The sequence below is a fragment of the Helobdella robusta genome (assembly GCF_000326865.2).
Source record: "Helobdella robusta unplaced genomic scaffold HELROscaffold_25, whole genome shotgun sequence".
Taxonomy (NCBI): domain Eukaryota; kingdom Metazoa; phylum Annelida; class Clitellata; order Rhynchobdellida; family Glossiphoniidae; genus Helobdella; species Helobdella robusta.
In genome coordinates, this window is record NW_008704310.1 from 2,461,029 (window position 1) to 2,485,397 (window position 24,369).

General features: G+C 32.6%; 4 protein-coding genes across 4 annotated transcripts in view; 3 read left to right on the forward strand and 1 right to left on the reverse strand.

The window, feature by feature from the left end:
* Positions 1-140: 140 nt before the first annotated feature.
* Positions 141-5,634, forward strand: HELRODRAFT_173199 (hypothetical protein; the record flags this gene model as incomplete). The annotated part of the gene is made up of 5 exons (XM_009019799.1): positions 141-1,414; positions 2,208-2,358; positions 3,566-3,679; positions 4,985-5,278; positions 5,500-5,634. 5 exons carry the CDS (start codon positions 141-143, stop codon positions 5,632-5,634), a joined length of 1,968 nt encoding a protein of 655 aa, XP_009018047.1.
* A 6,626-nt stretch (positions 5,635-12,260) lies between these two features.
* Positions 12,261-14,152, reverse strand: HELRODRAFT_173200 (hypothetical protein; the record flags this gene model as incomplete). Its single annotated transcript, XM_009019800.1, has 4 exons — positions 12,261-12,559; positions 12,877-13,041; positions 13,880-13,986; positions 14,088-14,152. The coding sequence occupies 4 exons, from the start codon at positions 14,150-14,152 to the stop codon at positions 12,261-12,263; spliced, it is 636 nt and encodes a 211-aa protein (XP_009018048.1).
* A 570-nt stretch (positions 14,153-14,722) lies between these two features.
* Positions 14,723-21,677, forward strand: HELRODRAFT_173201 (hypothetical protein; the record flags this gene model as incomplete). The annotated part of the gene is made up of 5 exons (XM_009019801.1): positions 14,723-14,735; positions 16,242-16,381; positions 18,375-18,488; positions 20,776-20,850; positions 21,513-21,677. The coding sequence occupies 5 exons, from the start codon at positions 14,723-14,725 to the stop codon at positions 21,675-21,677; spliced, it is 507 nt and encodes a 168-aa protein (XP_009018049.1).
* Positions 21,678-22,509: 832 nt separating this feature from the next.
* Positions 22,510-24,369, forward strand: part of HELRODRAFT_173202 (hypothetical protein) — a gene marked incomplete at both ends in the record, with an annotated part of 4,218 nt that continues 2,358 nt past the window's right edge. Inside the window, 2 exons of the mRNA XM_009019802.1 lie at positions 22,510-22,732; positions 23,432-24,366. Of these exons, the coding sequence (XP_009018050.1) occupies positions 22,510-22,732; positions 23,432-24,366 (1,158 nt within the window). The remainder of the gene's footprint in view (positions 22,733-23,431; positions 24,367-24,369) is intronic.

Genomic DNA, 24,369 nt, shown 5'->3' on the forward strand with positions numbered 1-24,369 from the left:
GTACCCCCATTGTTAGTTATGCTATAAATCATGAAAAATTCATAAAGCAGCATTTGTCAAGCTGTTTACTTTTTGATGGAAAAAGGGATGACACCAAGGTGATACTTGACGTTGTTGGTTCTTCCAAGAAATTTCCAGGTATGGTAAAGGAGGAGCACTATTCAATATGCAGTAAACCAGGAGGAAAATATTTGTGGCATTTTGTTCCTGGGAAAGCTACTGAGTCCAAGAAACCAGCGGAGATAATTGAAGATAACATTGTTGAGTGGCTGAAAGAGAAAAATATTGATGATAGGCTTCTGGCTATTGGTTGTGACAGTACCAATACAAACACTGGCAGACATGGCGGTTTGATGCAGTGGAATGAAAGAAAGCTTGGCAGAAATCTTGTTTGGCTAGTATGTGATCTTCACACAAATGAATTACCACTGAGACATTTCATTCAAGAATTGGATGGTCAAACACTGAGCGATAATCGATGGTCAGGACCAATTGGTAAGATGCTTGGTGATGCAATAGACCTAGAAATAAATCCAAATTTTGTCAGGATAACTGTTGGTCCTCCATTGATTGAGTTAAAACAGAGTGTGATTGATGACATCAACACAGACCAGTATTATGAATACATGATTGTTAATGCTATCAGATCTGGTGCTGTGTCTGACAGGCTTGCGAACTTACAGATTGGACCTGTCTGTCACTCAAGATGGTTGACTACAGCTCTAAGATGTTGCAGATTATGGGTTTCCAATCATGGTCTGAAAGATATGCCACTTAAAAATTTGAAATTGATTATCGAATTTATAGTCGGAGTTTATATGCTTAATTGGTTTAACATCAAAGTAAAGCATAGTTGGATTGATGGTCCGAGACATGTTATTTTTCAGCTTGAGCTTTTCAGAAGCCAAGACAAAGAGGTGATGCAGATAGTGATGCCTGTGGTAAGAAGATCAGCCTGGTATGCACATTCTAAAGCTGTCATCCAGACACTGATTTGTAGTGACAAGGAGGAAGAAAGAAAAGTTGGAATTGAAAAGATTCTTGAGATCAGAGGAAATGCAGATGAGAATGTTCAGATGGGGGATATGAGTTTAAGACAAAGGGTAACACCAGATATCAATCCTGATGCCAGCAGCCTACTTGAATTCATTCATTGGGATTCTGAAATGTATGAATCTCCTCTAACTAGTAGCTTAACAGCGGCTCAAGTCAAACAATTTTTGCACACTCCAATGATAATCGCAAACTGGCCCTCACACATTCAAAGTATTGAGAGATTTATCAAGATGGTTACAGAGACAAGTGAGCATGTCTACAGTCAGGAAAGAAGGCATGGATATATTAGATCACAAATCGTCAGCAGACAACTAATGAGTAGACATGCGAGCAAGAAGGACATGAACAATCTTGTAAAGTTTGGAAATAATTGACATTTGCTGTAAGCTGAAAAACTGTCGACTTTTATAATTGACATAACATTGATTAGACATTGTATATAATGCTAATACTATTTCAGTATTTAATCAAAATATAAAATTTGTCGTTGCTTAAAATTAGTTTTCTTTTTTCGATGATTTTTAAAATTAATTCCTGAATTACGAAAATAAACATTATAGCTGAAATTTCAACATAAAATTTACCAAGCTTAAAATTTTCAAATCTAAAATCTGAAGGTTAATTTGGATTCAGCATACAAAAATGTATCTCTTTGTAACCCCTGGTTTTTAAAAATCTAAAAAAATCAATTTACGATATAAAATTGACACACCCTATTATATATATATATATATATATATATATATAAATAACATATATATATATATATATATGTGCCCAATAAAAATAAAATAAAGAAACTCTTTGTATTCTGTATGTATTTCTTATGACAAAAAGCCATTTTAACAAAGACAAAGGCATCCTAACAATAATTATAAACCCATAATATAAAAACAATGTAAAAAATATTTGAACATTAATTGACGATAGTTAAAAAAATAAAAAGTCAAAAGTTTAAAATGAAAATACAAAAAAGAAAAGCCTCTTTTTTTCTACTAGTCTGGTCTTTCTCCTGACACAATGTAACATTTTTAAAACTTTTAAACAAATGAACTTTATAAAATCAAAATGGATCAAATAACAAATGATTCCAAAAATTTTACATAATTCAGTTAAATTATTAAGTTAAAAATCGATTAAAACTAAAATAGAATAATTTTAGCAGCAAAAAATGTTTACAAGAATGCCGCCGGTGGCACGTTAACAGGGAAGAAGCTAAATATAGATTGGAAAACTGAAAAACCAATTGACAATTTGGTGCTAAAAAAGTTTGCTTCCAAGTTTCCTGACCTTGAGAAGAAGGTCAACACTATAAAGCCATTCTTACATACAATTCAATGGTTTTAGCCCAAGATCTCTGATCGATTTTCTGTGGTAGTTATTTTTTGCAGTGTGAATTGTAAACAGAACATCTTTCAGTCAAATCTTCAATTTCATGGGACAAACCAGGCTAGTATAAAAAAGAGCGTGCTATAGCTTTTTTTGTCAATTTCAAGATGACCGTAATGTTAGAAGTTAAAAAGGTTAAAGGTCAATTTATTTTGTGCAAAGATTTTGACACAATGAGCTTTCATTCATAAGATAAAAGTCCATCAGGCTCATAAATGTTGGAAGCAATTTTCGTAAAGAATTTCAACTCTGGAGGTAGTTTTTTAACATACACACGACTTATCCACGACTGGAGTGTAGAAGATGTGGATTTTTGTGTGTTGCAACTCTAAATCCCTCTAGCTTGCTAATGTTAGCTGGAATGTTTATGGTCATAGTATGTACTAAAACTTCTATGTTACTGTCAAGAATTGGCTAATGATAGGCTAAAGGGGCTGTTGTTGTTTTGTGCATTTTGATGTTGCCATAAAAATATCCAATATCTTGGAGTAATTCGATTTTTTTTCATGAGGTACATTTTTGTACCTATTGGTATGACGACGACTAAGTTATCGAAAAGACTCACGATGCACGAACAACCTATTGAAAAACTATTTAATTAGCGCCATATAAATATTCGTGTATATATATATATATATATATATATATATATATATATATATATATATATATACATACCATCTTCGGTGTTCAAATTGATATATTGTGGTTGTGCCCAGATGATCAAATATATTTTTTTGCCTATTTATTGGTTCCTTGTTTATCCAAAGTGAATATTTAGTTTTATAATCTTTCGACATCGTATCAAATATATTACTTTTATGTGTTTTCATTATCGATAAATATAACACTTTTATGTGTTTTCATCATCGATGATATAACACTTTACATGTTTTCATTATCGACTCTAGGTAAAAATCTCCAACTCCGATTCCCGACTCCGACACGTGGTTTCGTGGTTTCCAAAAAATTTTTTCAACTTTTGTATCATAATTTCACCTTTTTATCACTAATAGATGAAAAATATTTTAAGAAATATTTAAAATCAGTCAATGTAGTTATTTTTCATTGTAATTTTGATATAAAATTCCACAATATATTTCCTGCTAAACGACTTCAGAAAAACAATGCTGTAAAAGCCAGCGACGAGGAGTATAGTTCTTTCAGAATCTGTATTCCTGAAATTGAAATGGATAAAATTTTTAATGCTGAAATATGGCCTTTACACGCCAATGTTCGTAAGTGGTTATTTTACACGAGTCAAGCGCCTAAAACTCCATCCGCTGTTAATGGTTAGTATTTCATCTTTCAATAATCAAGCGCCTAAAACTCCATCCGCTGTTAATGGCTAGTATTTCATCTTTCAATAATTATATTAACAATGATTTAACTTGTGATTGTAAATAATACTACATTTCAAATTCAATAATTAATGATTTAAATGTTGAAAACATTAATTGTGCAAAACTTGCTTTTACTATTATACATATCAATGCAAGAAGTATTTTTCACAAAATGAGTGACTTGAAATTTTTTTGGATTCCTTTCCTTTTCGTTTTATTGTTGTTGTGATTTCAGAGACGTGGTTAGATGATACGACTGCTTCTTTGATTGATTTGCAAGGATTTAAATTCATATTTAGACAGAACTAAAGTTTGCCTGTGGGGCTGTAGAATGGCGCTTCGGTAGTGCAAATTTGAAGAAGGAACTTCAGGGTGTTGGAATCTTTATTTCTGAAACAGATAACTCACGGTATCGATGAAAAAGTAATACATGACTCTGCGGAAACTTTGACGCTGACGATCTCAATGAACAACCATAAATGTTTTAAAATCATAACTGTTTACCGACTACCGATTCCTGATTTTGACGAATTCTTGAGTTTATTCGAAAATATGTTGCTAAGATGTAATTCACCCTTATATTGCAAGATATTTCAATATTAACCTGGATTCTGTCTCGATAGATAAATTTAATTTTGAAAGATTGTTTTTTCACAAATTTCACGCTTTGATAAATATCCAATATCTTGGGGTAATTCGATTTTTTTCCATGAGGTACATTTTTGTTGGTTTTTTATAATTGCGTTGAGTTTAGTTTTTAGGTAAATAGAAGTGTTTTTTTAATGCTTGAAAGTTTATGCTGTCGTTGAGTAAGTGTTCAATTTTGGCGTTATAGTCAGTTTTATCAAGGGCCAAAAATTGATTAGACTTGACTGCACGGCAAATGACAATTTCTTCATTTTCTTTAAATTCCTTTGCGGCAGTTCTAGGATCATCTGTTAGAAGTTTGCTTTGAAAATTCCTCTTTGTTTCACGGCTGGGCTCTTCAGTTAACTTTTGAAAATATTGCTATCAGCAATAAAAAGTGTCAGTCCTGGGCATGACATAAAACTGCATCCACGCTGCCTTGCGTGCTTTTGAGCAAAAGGCTAGGCCCACCGCTTATAACTGGTGGTTGTCGTCAGGATGGGTGTCCGGATATAAAAACTTTCCCCAAACTATTCTATGCCATCAAAAACAAAAACAACGGCCTCTAGTCCCCAGCGGGCCTTAAGTGGTCAAGGGGTGCTAAGAATCCCTGGGAAGTGTGCAATAGTGGAGGGAGTTGCAGAAAAATTCAAAATGGCCCCTCTATGGTACTTAGACTTGGAACGCTCAATGTTGGATCACTGACTGGCCGGAGCATGGAAATTGCAGAAATGCTCGAGCGTAGAAGGATTGACATCTGCAGCCTTAAGGAGACCCGATGGAAATCGAATGGTATCTGTCATATCAACTCAGACAATGAAAATTATAAACTATTCTGGAATGGTCAAAAAACGGCCAAAAAGGTATTGGAATTTTTGTCAAATAACCGCTAGCCCAAGAAGTACTGGATATTAAAAAAATTAATTCACGTCTCATGTGGATCAAGCTTCGCTTAGAAAAGCAATTACTTTTTTTGCATACGCACAAAAGACAGGCGAATCAGAAGAGATGAATAATGACTTCTGGGTTGCGTTCTCTGACACCATCTCAACAATACCAAAATCTGAAACAATCCTGATTGGAGGCGATCTCAATGGCCACGTTGGAGAGAAAACAAATGGTTTTGACAACGTACATGGCGGTTTTGGCTATGGAGAACGGAATGAAGATGGCAACCGCATCCTTGAATTTGCTGAAAGTCACGGGTTTTGTTTACTGAACACATATTTTAAAAAGAGGTTAGAACATCTCTAATATACAAAAGTGGGCCATCAGCCACGCAAATTGATTTCTTCGCTGCCAAGCAACAACACCGAAAGCTATTCAAAAATGTCAAAGTTATACCTGGCGAATCATGTGTCGCCCAACATAGACTCCTTGTGGCAGACCTGGCTGTCGAACTGTCAAAACATAAATCTAAACAACTGCCTTGGAGAATCAAAACGTGGAAGCTGAAAAGCAATATTCATCGAGAAAAATTTCAACAGATTGTCGCTACACAGTTAGACCACCAATCGCAAGCCAGTAACAGATTGGAGTACATACAAAACCGTTTTGATAAACGCTGCAACTACAGTGTGTGGGAAAACTGGTAAAAACGTCAGTATGAAAGAGAGACTTGGTGGTGAAATGACAGTGTACAAAAGGCAATAGCTGAAAAAAAGCTGCATAAAAGCAATGGCAAAAATCAAAGTCTGTAGATGACCATAAAATTTTCCGTGAGAAGAACAACTATGCAAGACGTCAAGTCGCTCTGGCTCGGAAAGATCAGTGCAGAGAGTGACTCACTAAAAGCAAAAGTGCACAAATGAAATCTCTGTATCGTATAGCAAAACAAGCAAAGCGTACGAAAAAAGACATAGTTGGTGCCTCATGTATCAAAAACGACAAAAATGAGATGGTTCTTGAACAAGATGAGATCAAGCTACAGTTGAGAGAATACTTCAACCGTTTGTTAAATGAAACAAATCCCTTCAATGTCAACTTTGACTCTCCACCCATCGAAGGTCCGATTCCAAACATCACTGTAGAAGAGCTTACAGAAGCTCTGAAAGCTATGAAGGATGGAAAGGCAGCAGGGCCCTCTGGACTCACAAATGGCATTACCAAAGCATCTGGTACTGCATGTATCCAAACGTTACTACAACTTTGCCGTGAAATCTGGAGAAATTGCTCAATGCCGACTGAATGGAACTATAGCATGCCAGTTCCGCTAAACAAAGGCAAAGGTGATCCATTAAACTATTCATCATATAGGGGTATATGTCTGTTAGAACACTCCCTGTTAGAATTGTCGAGCAAATCTTTGAAAGAAGATTAACGTCGTGCATCACAATCGGAAATTATCAATTTGGTTTCCTAGCGGGGAAATCAAAAATTGATGCAATAGAAGTACCTCGCAAAGAGAAGTACCTCGCAAAGAGAAGTACCTCGCAAGAGAAGTACCTCGCAAAGCATCAACAACTATCACACATTTTTGTAGATCTTGAAAAAGCATTTGATCGAATTCCCCGTTAAACAATTAGATGGAGTCTGGGTCGACAACTCATTCCAGAATATCTTGTTCGACTTGTGATGGAAATGTATACGAATACTAAGACTCTCCTCAGCACAACGGTTGGAAACACAGATGCATTTGACATCGGCGTTGGAGTTCACCAAGGCTCGATTCTCAGTCCACTGTTATTTATAACTGTGATGGAAGAAATCACAAAACCGATACGCACTGGTGACATTTAGAATCTAATATATGCTGATGATATCTTTTTAACAGCCACGTCTGAGCCGAATGCAGCACAGTTGTTTGAAGATTGGAACACCAGACTCGCCGATCATGGAAACAAAGTCAACATCAGCAAAACCAAAGCAATGAACACTGGTGAACCCATCCAATCCACAGCTACTGGATGATGGCCCTGTTTGTTCAGTTTGTAAAGCTGGTGTAGGTAACCATTTAATCAAATGCCAACAGTGTAACCAGTGGTGTAACAAACGCTGTTCACAAATAATTGGTGCTTTATCTAAAGTGTCCAATTTCGTTTGTCCTGCTTGCATCAATCCACAACAACAAACTCGAAATTGCAATGTTTTTGAAGCCATTAAGGTAGAAAAAGTCGCATCCTTTCAATATCTAGGGGATGTTCTGGATTGTACTGAAACACGGCAATGTTGTAGTAACGTTTGGATACATGCAGCCTGGAATAAATGGCATCTCCTTGTCTCTATATTGATGCGGCGTGACATCCCACTACCACTACGATCAAGACTTTATAAATCTGTGATAAAAGACGAATGCCGGCAACACCGTCTGCGGTGGTTTGGTCATGTCAAACAAAGTGGAACCAGTGCCATAACTTCTCTTGCAGATGTTGAAGTACCTGGCACACGTCCCAAAGGCCGTCCAAAGAAGTCCTGGTCGCAAACAATCGAGCAAGACCTGAAGGCTCTAAACTTAAATGAAATGGATACAACTGATCGTCTAATTTGGCGCAAAAAATTGATGGCAAAGAAAACAACGTCCTACCTCGGGGAACTGGGTTGATTGATTAATAAAAAGTGTATTATTTATGTTTTTTAAAATTAACTTATTTGTAGTTTGAATTTATATATTCAAATATTGCTATTGTATTAAGGATCGTGGAAGAAGGTCCGAGTTTTTTTTAGCACGAAAACGGGTTTTTGAAAGATTGAGTTTCTGTAGCCTTGATTTTTTATACTTTTTTTCATGCATATATTAATACATTCACTAATCAAATTCGACGTAAACTATAAAAAGGTGGTTTTGTTTTACTAGAGGGAAATATTCTTAAATTAATTATTTTGTCAAAGTTTTTTAGCACGGAAACGGGTTTATTGAAGATTGTGTATCCAGTAGCCATGATTTTTGAAACTTTTGCTGCATGCATTTATAGGTAATCAAATTATACATTAACTAATGAGAAACAAGGAAGTGACATCAACAAAGATGAAGAATATGACACCAACTAAGTCTAAAAAAACTATATAAACCAAAGCCGTACTGGAGGTGATTTGTGAAAAATCGAAATGCATGATGAATTTTGATAACAGCAGTTTTATTTTTAATAAATTTGTGTGATGAATTTGGATAATAATTCTATTTTTAATAAATTGAACAATTTCCAAAGAATTCTACTTAGAAAACTTTAAATTAATTAATGCCAACAATTCGTTAATAATTAAATCCAAGTCTATTTCGTTTATCACACTGAATTATATATAGGAATGGATTTATAGTATTGACTTCTTCTCAAGGTCAGGAAACTTGGAAGCAAACTTTTTTAGCACCAAATTGTCAATAGGTTTTTCAGTTTTCCAATCTATATTTAGCTTCTTCCCTGTTAATCTTAGTGCTACCGGCGGCAAATTTTTGTAAATATTTTTTACTGCTAAAATCATTCTATGTCAGTTTTAATCTATTTTTAACTTAATAATTCAACTGAATTTTGATCCATTTTGATTTTATAAATGTCATTTGCTTAAAAGTTTTAAAAATGTTACATTGTGCCAGGAGACACTAGGCCCAGACTAGTAGGAGAAAAGAGGCTTTTTTATATTTTGAATTTTTGACTATTTTTTTAACTATCGTTAATTAATGTTCAAATAAACTCAAAAATTTCAATGTCGGTGAGTTCGTTAGTGTATTTTAAAAAATCGACGCTTGTACTTGCATCGAAATTTTTTCAACAACAAATAATGGGTCTTAATTAGAACTAAATAACAAGCCACATTAATCTTTTTACCATATTGATGTTACTTTAAATTTTAATATAATAAATATATTCTTTCAATTATTTATAATAAATATTACTATTGAATCAAATAATTGTAATACATTTTTTTAGATATGCTGCCTGAAAATATCTGATCTTTGGAATGGGCAGACTATAAGCAGTAACTTAGTTTTTGAATATAATTGCTATCTGTTATTTTTATTAAAAATGCCATTAAAACAGGTAATATGATTTTAATAATATTTTTATATCATTTGCATATTTTATGATTCACTTGACCTCTCTCCATGGATTGATAGATATAAATTTCAATAATTCCTTTTTTGACAAACTGCAATATGCATGGTAAGATGAAGGTAAAGTCAATAACACTGACCATCTCATGCACAGAATGCAGGTTCTTTTTTTCTAATGTAAATATCTCCAAAATTCATTTAAAATTCTGCATTAATATGCTGTTACAAATCCCAACAAATATGCAGAAAATGCTTGATTTCAGCCAGCAGAAACATATTTAGCGAATCATCAAATCATCTCATCATACTAAAAGACAATTGACATATGCCTCAAAAGAATTATAAAAGTAAAATGATACATTTATTTATTTTCTGGTAAAAGCAATAAATTTTAATGATTTTCAGATCTGCCAAGAATCAGAAAGATTATTGAAAATAAATAATTATTGTTTTAAGAAAAAACTTGTAATTGAAAGCAACATACTCCTACAATGTGTCAACGAAAATTTATTTAACATGGAAAATTATTTCAATGATATACAGAATGCAAACCACTATTATGAATTAATAAAAAAAAATAATAACATCATATACAACATTAAGACTTTTTAACTTAACTAAAGAGTTTTCTATCAAAATGCAGTCTTAATAAAAGTAAATTAAATAATAAAATGCAACAAAAATTATACAATTTAAATTTATTAAATCTATTGTTTTATTGAATTTGTACAGTGGTTCTAATAGACTACATCAGAAGCAAATTCTACAACCTTAGTTTTTATCTTTTATATATAAATATATGCGTATATATTTCACTTTTTAAGGTAGTTGAAAGATAAATTTAGAATTATGTAAATCAAACATTTTGCAGTTACATAACAAATAAACAAAACCGAAATCTAGAAATAAAAAAGGTAGGACTGATCTAACTTGACTCATCACGAATAATTACTAATTATAGCAAGATAGATGTTTTATAATCAACAAGCATGAAATATAACAATTTACACATAAATATAATAATATACATGCTCATGATCTAGCACCTTCAGGGTTATTTTATAAATAGTAATGTTAATTAAAAATCATTAAACATTACATACCTATTCTATTAAAAATCAACAACTGTTCGTTTTAAATTAATAGCATAATGAATTTAATGTTAGCTTAAAGTATTTTTTTAATATATTAATAATGTCAATTACAGTTGAAATAGTTAAAAAATTTGATTTTAAATTAAATTATAAAATTTATTTAATATATTAATAAATAATATAAATCATAACATTTAAAAAGAAAAAGATTGCTTGCTTTTACTACCAAAATAAATTTTAAAAACCTCCTGTGTGATTAAATTTGGTTTGGGTATTTTATGTTGAAAGCAAATATTTCTTTGTAGTTTGTATTGTAAGCTTTTGAGAGTTGAAAGATTCTAGTTTTTAGGATATGCACAAGAATTAAATCTTAATTTAAAAATTATTAGTTGATTATTTATTTATATTTTTATAACAATATATTATAAATTGATTATCAGTTATATATTTTAAACAGTAATAACATTTTATTTTTACAATAAGATTTTTACCGATTTCTTTTTGTTTTTTTGATTCTAATTTAGTTTAGGAATGATGAGAGCCTTACTCTAATGAAATGATATGAAGTGTAAATGAAGTCCATCATCATCATAATGCGTGGGTATTGGGAGAATGAATGAAGAAATCTTTATTTTAGAAAAATGAGGATTACTAACGAACTTATTATAAATAAATCTTCGAATTTTCTGATGCATTAAAAAAATGGCAATATCAAGTTAACGATTAATACGGTTATATAAACCTTATAAATTAGCCTAAAACTTAAACGGAATGTTGAAAACGAAATAAATTTTAATAAACGAGTTGAATGTAGATCGGCAAACATAACTTCGGGAAGGCCAAGATTTTTCTAATTATATCTCAGGTTTTTCTAAAAATAAACCAAATAATTAATTTATAATTAATGAATAATTAATTTTTTAAGAACTTGCCTCCAGAGGAAGCTCGCCCGTTGAAAAAAAATTTCAATGCTAAAACGCCGGTAGGGCGCTTCCAGTTATATAATTCCATGGTTTATCATATCTTTGTAAAAATGAAGAAGAGATACAGAAATGGGTTATTTTTGTCCCATTATCTGGGTTAACCTTCTAAGCCCAGAAAATAACCGTTTAGTTGTGGCGGAAATCGTAGGAATGGTTACAAAAATGCTTAAAAACTTGACTAATTTCTTAAGATGTTTAATTAGATGCGACTGCTTTTTCAAATAATGGATATCGTTTATGCTTTCAACAGATTGATCTGCTTCTTTTAAAATTTGCAGCAGCGTCTCTCGTTGCACAATCAAGTGGTCTGGATCTGTCCTCTATAAAATTTGAAAACTTTAGATTTGTTTGTACCGTCACTTAGCAAAAACTGCTCGATTTCCGAAATGAATTTTAAGAATTTGCTCAAATCTCGCCTTCAGTGCTTTTAAAATCACATTAATCACTGGTATGCATTTTTAAAGCATTTTTTAGAGGTCTTAAATATTTTAATTGTTCTAACACAATTCGACACGTTGATTTCAAATATGTACGTGAAATATTTCTATCACATCAGAATGTTTTGCAAATTCAATTTTAACATATTTATTTTTTTACTGATTTTTAACGTTTTATCTTCACGATTATTTACAAAATAATTTGTTCAAGTTAATTTTTTTACAAAAAATTAATAAAATGTAAAGTACATAAAGCATAAAACTTCCAATTAAGTACAAAAACTTTTTCTTTTTGATTTTCTCCGTCAAATAGCCGTCAAATTTTAGCCGTCAAATTTTAGCCGTCAAATTTTAGCCGTCAAATTCTCCCTTATCAGCATCCAGCAATAGTCCACCATCATGTTACCATTATATCGCCTTAGATATCGGATTTTAATTGTTTTAAAGTCTTGGTGAAACCTTCCACCTATTTCTTCACTATAATCACCAAGACTTTTAGGAAAATATTCCGAATGTGAAAATAAAAAGTAAATTTTAAGGTTCATTCGACATCCTAATTTTTGGAATGCTGAAAGCATTTCCTTAAAATTACTTCGTAGTTTGTTGCTCTCTTGTTCTCTAGAAATTAATTCGTGCTTTATAACTGGTCCATGCATTCAATTCCAATTAATTTTTTATTTTAATAAATTCGTTATCTTCTGATATTTAGACCATCGAAAATCCCAGCAATCAATTTCTCATTACTAAAAATTTTTATAAATTCTGCTTCACGATTGTATACCATGAAAAAGTTATTTCAGTTTCTCCTAAATTTTTAGCCTTTAAACCTAATCCCAGCAACTTTGATGAAATTTTTGATGAATTCAAATTTCGAACAAGGTCGTTTAATTCAGCCTGAGAAAATGCTCCTCTAGAATCTGAATTGCTAAGTGAAAAATTTTCTTTATCGGCTTCAACAACTTGATTCATCATTTGGTAAAACTTCTTCTATGTCAATTGGTATTGGAACAGGAATGTCATTTTCATGAGGTACTGGTCTCAATGCTGAAGGCAAATTAGGATATAATAAATCTTTTTTATTCTTGTTGTAAAAACCTTTAGTGTTTACTATGCAAAAGTAATCGTCTGTGTGATTTTTGGGTTCACGCTAAATCATTAGAATTCCAAAACTAAAAAAAGTTTTCAAACCTCTGCTCCAACTTCTTAGTCCTTCTACACATGTCTTATCATGATCACATAATTTTATTTTAAAATATGCATGATAGATTATTTTACAAATCCATTGACTTTGCTTTTGAGGCGTTTATCTTCCACAAATATAACAAAATGAATTTAGAGAATTCAAACAACATCTCTGGAACTCGAACTAGTAGCCACGTTGAATGATATGAATAAAAATGAATAGAAATTCCAATACTAAATAATGAATTTATTTTAATTAAATGAGCAGGCCTAGATTTTGATGATATAAGCAATTTCATATACATATGTGCGTGTCTGTGTGTATACAACATTGTCCATGTGAGTAATAAATATATACACAGCACATGCACTTATATATATATTGGATTATATCATTGAAATATCAGACTTTATCTGGATTATGTAATGTATTTCATTTATATGATGTTTTAAATCATTTTTTGGAATTATGAAAAAACTGTACATGATCGAAAAAAAGGATTACATATTTGAAATCAGCACAATGAAATCTATTCTTAACAAGTTTAATTTTTAAAACATCTGATATCATGCATACCAGTAAATTTTCACATGTTGCTGTTCCTTAAGAGAAAGATTATTTTGTGGTTCCGGCAAATCATTAGTTTCAAATCGTTTTGGAATGTTTCGTTTTCTCTGCTGTCTAAATTTCCCTTGTTCTACTTCGGCAGGTTTATCAGAAATTACTTTCTGCCAAATCAATCAATCTTCGTTTATAGTCTCCATCCATTATGGGTCGGACATTTTATTCCATTCATCAGTATGAATGGAAATACTTTCTGCCAAAATCCAAAAAAATCCTTTTGCAAAAACTGAGACTGGCTTTCAATGTTGCAATCATCTGATGCACTTTTTCAAATTACAAAAAATTTTTTTGTAATGTCGTGTTAATCGTATTTACGTATCCAAATAATTTTGTTAACATTATGAAAATGAAATAAAAATCAAACCTTTCCATCATTCGTAAAATTCCCGAAGCTTTTGCGCAAGAATCTGATGAAACATTTTCAGCCATATCAGTAAAGAAATCTATTAATGTGGAGTAGTTTGATGAAAGAGACGACATAGAGACGTATCTGATTGTCCATCGGGTCAGACAAAAAGGTCGGAGGCATGTACAAAGTCTGATTCTAAATTATGAATTGTAGCCCATCGCTTAGGCAAGTCCCTTTATAAAGTTGATGATGTTCTTGACCATATTCAATGTATCCCTGCAAATTTTCAATTGTGTCCTGAGCTACCAAATTTAATGAATGAGCTAAACAATAAACAGATAATGCTGTATTTTCGTCCTCAAGAATTCTAGCTTGAAAAACATGTTAGGTAATGGTAAATTAAATCTAAGAACATCTTTGATGACAAAATGCAAAGCAGCTGAGGTTGTAAATTCCGCTTCGTAAAATTCGAGAAACTTTTGCTTCTAATGGATTTTTGGTAATCTTAGACAAAAAGCAAATTGTTTCTTTTGAGATATATCTGCCGTCTCATCACATACAATAGTATAAAAACCCGCTATTTTAACAAACAAAATTAGTTTCCTAAGAAGAGTGTGGCACTTCTGATCAAGAATTTCGTTTTGTATACCATGGCTACACCAAGTATATGATTCAGATTTTAGCCACATTTGCAGTTTCTCTGAATCTTCCCTTTTCAACTTAAGTAAATTTACAAAATTACTGGCGTCATTATCGTGACCACGTATTGCAAGGCCTTGTGACGCTAAAAACAACAGAGAAAAAAATAAAAAAAATTTTCAGGTAATGCTAAATGTTAAAGCAATTCTCGTCGATCTTAGCACCTATTCTGGTCAAGCTGACTAACTCTGTCTTCAGCACGGGATGCTTTCCTTCACTTTATAAAACTGCTCAGGTTTTATAAAAACGCATAAGAACAATTATCAAGGTAAAGGTTTGGTTTGGTTTGGCAAACTTTACAAGCAAATCGATGGTGTGGCTATGGGATCCCTCCTCAGCGTCCTATTTGCCAGTTTTTACCTAGGACATCTGGAGAATGAGACCTTCTAAAATAATGCAAATTTAAAACCAAATATCTACGCTAGGTACATTGATTTTTGTCTCCTATAACGATCCTGAACAAATCACCCAATTTCTTGGTACCTTAAACAAATCAAAATTAAGATTTACCATTGAAATTGAAAAGAAACAACGGTTATCTTTTCTCGATGTGTTGGTCACTCGTGGCGAAGAACTATTCAAAACTGCGGTCTATGTCGAAGAAACAAATACAGGAATTTGTTTGAATGGACAAAGTGAATGTACCGAACAATTTATAGAGAGCACAATAAAATCATTTGTAAACCGGGCATTCACACACTCTTCCGATATTGAAAATCGCGACGCTGAATTAAAGAGTCACCAACCTGCTTGTAAACAATGGTTATAAGACTTATTCTATTGAAAAGATTGTTAAGGGCAAATTGCTACACAACAATAACTTTCCTAATACCAACAATCAAGATAACGATATCATATTGTATTAAAGAAACCACATGTCAACTGCATACAAAGTAGATGAAGCTATTCTTAAACATATCATCAATAAAAATGTCACACCAACCAACCCAATTAGTAAAGTTAAACTCTGAATTTATTACAACAATAAGAAAACGTCTCACCTAATACTGAAAAATAATTGTAGTCCTGGAGATAACTCTGTGTTAAAGCGTAATCACGTAATATATGAATTTAATTGCCCCTTTAATTACATGACTCATATATCGGGATTACTACTACCTCACTGACTAGAAGGCTTACGATGCATAAACAGAGTGGTGCTATCAAATCTCATTTGGACTCAACACACTCAATCACTATTAGCCGTGAAATCCTCGACAGCAACATCAAAATTATATATATATATATATAAAGTCAAAAGTTTAAAATGAAAATACAAAAAAGCAAAGCCTCTTTTTTTCTACTAGTCTGGTCTTTCTCCTGACACAATGTAACATTTTTAAAACTTTTAAACAAATGAACTTTATAAAATCAAAATGGATCAAATAACAAATGATTCCAAAAATTTTACATAATTCAGTTAAATTATTAAGTTAAAAATCGATTAAAACTAAAATAGAATAATTTTAGCAGCAAAAAATGTTTACAAGAATGCCGCCGGTGGCACGTTAACAGGGAAGAAGCTAAATATAGATTGGAAAACTGAAAAACCAATTGACAATTTGGTGCTAAAAAAGTTTGCTTCCAAGTTTCCTGACCTTGAGAAGAAGGTCAACACTATAAAGCCATTCTTACATATAATTCAATGGTTTTAGCCCAAGATCTCTGATCGATTTTCTGTGGTAGTTATTTTTTGCAGTGTGAATTGTAAACAGAACATCTTTCAGTCAAATCTTCAATTTCATGGGACAAACCAGGCTAGTATAAAAAAGAGCGTGCTATAGCTTTTTTTTGTCAATTTCAAGATGACCGTAATGTTAGAAGTTAAAAAGGTTAAAGGTCAATTTATTTTGTGCAAAGATTTTGACACAATGAGCTTTCATTCATAAGATAAAAGTCCATCAGGCTCATAAATGTTGGAAGCAATTTTCGTAAAGAATTTCAACTCTGGAGGTAGTTTTTTAACATACACACGACTTATCCACGACTGGAGTGTAGAAGATGTGGATTTTTGTGTGTTGCAACTCTAAATCCCTCTAGCTTGCTAATGTTAGCTGGAATGTTTATGGTCATAGTATGTACTAAAACTTCTATGTTACTGTCAAGAATTGGCTAATGATAGGCTAAAGGGGCTGTTGTTGTTTTGTGCATTTTGATGTTGCCATAAAAATATCCAATATCTTGGAGTAATTCGATTTTTTTTCATGAGGTACATTTTTGTACCTATTGGTATGACGACGACTAAGTTATCGAAAAGACTCACGATGCACGAACAACCTATTGAAAAACTATTTAATTAGCGCCATATAAATATTCGTGTGTATATATATATATATATATATATATATATACATACCATCTTCGGTGTTCAAATTGATATATTGTGGTTGTGCCCAGATGATCAAATATATTTTTTTGCCTATTTATTGGTTCCTTGTTTATCCAAAGTGAATATTTAGTTTTATAATCTTTCGACATCGTATCAAATATATTACTTTTATGTGTTTTCATTATCGATAAATATAACACTTTTATGTGTTTTCATCATCGATGATATAACACTTTACATGTTTTCATTATCTATGATTCCACTGTTTCTAAATTTATTGGTGAGAAAAATTCCGGTCGCTCGTTGTTGAATATTTATTATCGGATGTCTTTGATTCGACTAGTCGTAAATTATAATGGTTGTTATTGTAATGTAATATTGTGGTCCAGGATTTGGCCAGTAATTTTAGTTTTGTGTTTCTCTGTCATGTGACTCTTTATAGCACCAGTTTGTTCGTGCATCGTGAGTCTTTTCGATAACTTAGTCGTCGTCATACCAATATATCCAGAATTATGGTGTTCTATCATGAATAAAACAGACAAAAATTTTGGCTTTGAACTAAAAAAAACTTGAAAATGATTTACGATCTACCGTTAGAAAAATCGAAAAGTTAAATTGGAAGTTAACTAACGCCGAACATGCTATGAATTTCATCAATAATTGCATATATATATATATATATATATATATGTATATAGGTGTGTGTGTGTTTACACGCACGAGCGTGTATTAATTCTCAATATATATGCTTAACGAGCATGTTGGCATGCTTATAACGTGCGTGCACGATGTTCAAACATCGTCGCGTATTTGTTAAAAGCTCTCTTTTTTAAAGCCATTTCTCACCCTTCATATATTTGTTGTGGCTTGGCAAACTTCAGTCTCATACGTGGTAAAGTTGAAAAAAAATGACAAAACAACAAATGTAAAATAACGCTATATAATTTGTATAGTTCAGTGCGATGAGTCGAATGAAAAACATTTGACTCCGACTTCGGCTCCTCAAAAAAATCCGACTCTCGACTTCGACTCCAGTCCCTTAAAAAAATCAGAATCTGACTCTAGGTAAAAATCTCCAACTCCGATTCCCGACTCCGACACGTGGTTTCGTGGTTTCCAAAAAATTTTTTCAACTTTTGTATCATAGTTTCACCTTTTTATCACTAATAGATGAAAAATATTTTAAGAAATATTTAAAATCAGTCAATGTAGTTATTTTTCATTGTAATTTTGATATAAAATTCCACAATATATTTCCTGCTAAACGACTTCAGAAAAACAATGCTGTAAAAGCCAGCGACGAGGAGTATAGTTCTTTCAGAATCTGTATTCCTGAAATTGAAATGGTTAAAATTTTTAATGCTGAAATATGGCCTTTACACGCCAATGTTCGTAAGTGGTTATTTTACACGAGTCAAGCGCCTAAAACTCCATCCGCTGTTAATGGTTAGTATTTCATCTTTCAATAATCAAGCGCCTAAAACTCCATCCGCTGTTAATGGCTAGTATTTCATCTTTCAATAATTATATTAACAATGATTTAACTTGTGATTGTAAATAATACTACATTTCAAATTCAATAATTAATGATTTAAATGTTGAAAACATTAATTGTGCAAAACTTGCTTTTACTATTATACATATCAATGCAAGAAGTATTTTTCACAAAACGAGTGACTTGAAATTTTTTTGGATTCCTTTCCTTTTCGTTTTATTGTTGTTGTGATTTCAGAGACGTGGTTAGATGATACGACTGCTTCTTTGATTGATTTGCAAGGATTTAAATTCATATTTAGACAGAACAAAAGTTTGCCTGTGGGGCTGTAGAATGGCGCTTCGGTAGTGCAAATTTGAAGAAGGAACTTCAGGGTGTTGGAATCTTTATTTCTGAAACAGATAACTCACGGTATCGATGAAAAAGTAATACATGACTCTGCGGAAACTTTGACGCTGACGATCTCAATGAACAACCATAAATGTTTTAAAATCATAGCTGTTTACCGACTACCGATTCCTGATTTTGACGAATTCTTGAGTTTATTCGAAAATATGTTGCTAAGATGTAATTCACTCTTATATTGCAAGATATTTCAATATTAACCTGGATTCTGTCTCGATAGATAAATTTAATTTTGAAAGATTGTTTTTTCACAAATTTCACGCTTTGATAAATTTGCCTACACGAGTCACAACTTCATCTGCATTAGTTTTAGATAATATTTTAACTTATCAAAATGGTTATCATCAGGCTGGGGTTGTTGCAGACTTGTCTGACCATTATCCAGTTTTTTGTTTAACGAACAATATGGAAGTTCATAAAGCTAATGCTATTTCAAATCAGAATAATGTAACCAAATTGAACGTAAATAAAATAAAGACAATTCTAAATAACATCAATTGGGATTTCATTTTGAATTATAGTGATGTGAATAGTTGTGTGCAGAACTTTCTCGGTTATTTTCGAAGGACGGTGGATGATTATTCTAAGTTTCTGCTATCTGTGAATTCAAAATTTAAAAAAAAACTGGATGAATGCGGATCTTCTGAAACTCTGCGAAAATAAAATAAACATTATTTAAAACTCATTAAAGATCCATCTTCAAAGAATTTATTTATGTACAAATGCCTTAGGAATAGTTTTACAAAAGCTAAACGTAGTGCAGAAAAACAATTTTATGAAAATCTTTTTAAATTAAACAATAACAATATAAAGGCAAAATAGCGCTTGATAAATAAAGTGATGTACGTAAAAAAGCAGACGATTCAAATTGCTCATTTGAAGTTAAATGATCACACAATCTCCGATAAAAAATGAGATTAGTAACACACTCAACCGTAATTTTGTTACGGTGGCCTTCACAAGATTATTTTAAAATCAGCTGTTTGATGATTTTTTTAAAATTTTCCTTACAGTTGGTTTGAATAAAAAAAGTTTTCGTTCGTTCGTTCAAAATTACTTTATTTTTATGTTTTAAAATATGCTGAAAAAAATTGTCAACTTTTGCATTACAATTTCATCTTATTATCACTACTAAATTAAAAATATTTCAGACAAACACTTAAATGTTCAATGTAATTGTTTTTCTTAGTAAAACTACTTAGTAAATGTTTTAAAACATTTAGAGAAAATATTATTTGTTTTAAAAAAAATTATATTTTTTATCCTGAAATTTTTTTAAGATTGTGTTTTTTAGAATGTAGCAGCAAACAATCATTTTTAATACTAAAAATAAATAATAATAATGAGAATGAAATCCCTTTTTTACAGTATGTTGTGAAACATCAAAATAAATTTCTATGAAATACACTCACATTGACTGTACTGTTTAATGTATTTTTTATTTAGTTGTGATAATAAGGTAAAATTATGATGCAAAAGTTGAAAATTTTTTCTGTATGATTTAGAACATAAAAATAAAGTTATTTTACTATGAAAAACATTAACATTGACTGATTTTAAGTGTTTTTTTTAAATGTTTTTCATTTAGTAGTGATAATAAGATGAAATTATATATTATATTATATATATCTTTATATATATATTATCTATATATCTTTATTATGTTCTGCAACAGCCATCTTCGCCACAAGGGCTGTTTATCCTTTTCACACGACGTACACATGTATTTATGTACACACGCAAACACCGCATCATAAAAATTAACTGGTATTCAGGAATATGTAGAGCCAGTCAAAAATCTTGGTGTTTGGATAGATCCTGAATTGAAGATGAATAAACATGTGAAAAATGTCTGCCGATCATGTTTTTACCAATTGCGCCAAATTAGACGTATAAAAAAGTACCTGACAAATGAATGCTTAATTTCATTGATGCACAGTTTCATTTGTGGAAGAATAGATTACTGCAGTTCAATCCTCTATGGTACAAGTTGTATCTACAAAATTGCATACAGTCTATTCTGAACACTGCAGCAAGAATAATTGCTGGTGTAACAAAATATGAATCTGTTTCATCATATATGCGAAATGAGCTTCACTGGTTGCCAGTTTGTTATAGAATCGAATTCAGAATAGCAATGTTTACAAGAGACAGTTTGATGGGGCTTGGTCCTCGATACCTTCAACAGCTGGTCGTGCCTGTCCCTACGGCTTCCGGGGTGCGAAAACTCAGATCCTCTGCCAAAAAGAAACTCGTTGTTCCTAGGTTCAGGACAGAAAATTATGGACGGCGTCGTTTCTCCGTGGCTGCAGCGGAGGTTTGGAATAAACTGCCCGATGATGTCGTTGATAGTATGGATGAAAGAGACATGTTCCGAAAACGACTTAAACATCACTTTTTTGACCGGCAGCTTCTCGAACAGCGCCTCTGAGTTTTACATAGAGGGGCGCTCTATAAATTCTCCATACCATATACGCTGAGTATATGATAGCCTTCGAGATGTTTGACTCAGCGCGCATTTGAACCACTGAGCCATCTCGCCGGCCAACATGTGACAACTTACGTCGTCTACCCATTTACCAACCTCGAAAGGATGGACGGCTGGGTTGGCCGGGGAGTCGGCTACCCGAATAAACCTGCAGAAACTGCAAGATTCGAACCCGGGTCGTGGGAGTAGTAGACGGACACGATAACCACTCGGCCACGACCCCTTTTTGAAAAGCTGGAGCCAGTTTTCAAGAAAAAAAATAAAAAAATTTTCCGAAGTCGATTATTAAATCGGACTTTGACTCCGACTCTGGTTTATAAAAAAAATCCGACTCTGACTCCGGGCTCTCAAAAAATTCCGTCTCCGACACTCAGGTTTAGTTGTTGAAATATATATATATATATATATATATATATACAACTGGTTCAGTTGTTGCACATACATATGAACACACACACACACACACACACACACACACACACATATATATATATATATATATATATATGAAATTTTGTCTTAGATGTTTTTGAGAATTTTTGAGCATACCCATTTGTGTATGAGGGTGTGAATTTGCTGACCTGCTAATGCAGGTACAGTTTGCCATTACGAGTGCATAAAGTACAATCTCTCTTATCCCGACCTAAGGTGCATTACTGTTTGAACACCTAACTTGTTATAGGCTAGGTGTGTTTTATGTTAAACAATCAGTAGTGGTGGTTTGATGTCAAAATATCATTTCAATTTAGATGATTTTCAGTTATAAAATTTTATTTTTTTTTTAAATGAAAGTGAACTCTGATTTTTTTGTTATTAAATTTCATTGAAAAAATTAAAAAATTTAAAGGTTGAAAGCAAATTATTATAAGTCTTAAAACATGTCACAACAGACAAAATAAGTATTTTTATCTAGACCTAGTGCAAATTATGAAAGAAAATCTAACTGTTCCACGTGTTTGAGCTTCAGTCGGTTTTGTCGTTCATTTATGCTTTCACCAGACATGGAAAATGTCTGCTCACTATGCACAGATGTAGCAGGAATTGTCAGATACTTATGAGCTACTTTAGCTACTATTGGGAAGCAGGATGCATTATTGGTCCCACCACTTATACACAGATTGTTTTTTTACCAATTGGAACATGGCAGCAACTTTCAAGAATAGATATAATTTCAATAACTGTTAATGATGAGGTCATCCCATTTTGTCAGACAGCAGCTAATCTGGGCTTCATGATTGATTTAGGTTTGTCAATGAAACAACACATTAAGAAGCTCTCAGCCGAATGCATGTTTCAAATCAGGAAAATCAATCAAATTCGACGATCCCTAGATACATCCACGTTGCAGATGTTGGTTCATGCATTTGTGCACTCACGCGTCGACTGTTGCAACAGTTTGTTTTATGACTTGCCTGATCGATCCATGGCTGTACTTCAATCAATACAGAATCGAGCCACAAAAGTTGTTGTTGGAGCTCTAAAATACGATCATGTGTCTCCAATATTGAAGGAACTTCATTGGCTAACCGTCAACAAAAGAGTTTTGTTCAAAATTTCAACACTTGTCTACAAGTCTATCAACGGTCTAGCTCCATCTTATTTGTCTGACAGGTTCAAAAAGAGATCTTCAAAAGCATCTAAAACACACTTGAGATTCGATGTTTCAAACCTGCTGTTGATCCCAACAACGAGTTTCCGTATAGGCTCTCTAACATTGCTGTTTCTGGACCAACTGTTTGGGACAACCTGCCTGCTGCTCTCAGAAATCCGAAACTTTCCCACGACACATCAACACTCATCTTATCACACCCTTCTACCGTCGAACCATGGAACGACAAGAAGAATGCCACTGCTACCAGATCCGCCAACCACCAACCCAATAATACAGCTCCATCACCCAGGAACCCATTTTAAATACAGGCCATTACAACCCATCATCCCAGGCAACAACCACAATAAAAACAACAATACGAAAAATAACGTGAAACGCAACCCAAACAACAACAACAACAAGAATAACAACACCAAAACCGCACAACATCATCATCATCGAATGGACAACAACAAATTTCAACAAATCAGAACAACTGCTAGACTCATCTACAAAAAAACACAAATCACCCATCACATAAACAACTGGAAAGAAGACAAAGTGAAGGTCCTCAAAACAACAATTAACAACCTAAAGGACAACATCAACCCACCCAACAAGAACGACACATTCAACCAAGCAATTACAGAAATTCTCGACAACACATATAAAACCATCAAAAACACGATCATCAACCATCTCAACAACGAACTTTCCAACCACAACACCATACACTACGAAAACATCGACCTGATAGATGATACAAAACCTATCGAAGACCACATCAGGTTCCTCCAGAGAAATAAAAACTTTCATAACCACAAAGAAAACGTAGATGACATCGTAAAAAACGAAATTAAAAGAATCAAAGCCATCATATCCAACAACAATAGCAACAACAATACAAAATACAACACAAATAATAAAGACTCCATCATCACTAGCACGCCCATTAATAACCACGACGACAACTACGACGACATCAGCAACACGATCAACAACAACATTGAGCACAATAATAATAATAACTGTAATGATAATAATAATAATAATAACGATAATAATAATAATGGTAATAATAATAAGAATAACAACAACAACAACAACGATAAAATTAATAACAACATCAACGAACACAGCAACAAACCAACTCTCACCAACTACAATCACAATAACAACCTAACCCTAGATGCGGATGGCAACCTACCTTGCACATCCAACTCAAAACCCACAAACCACAACCAACCCAACAACAACCACAAGACATTCTTAACTCCAACTAACCAAGTC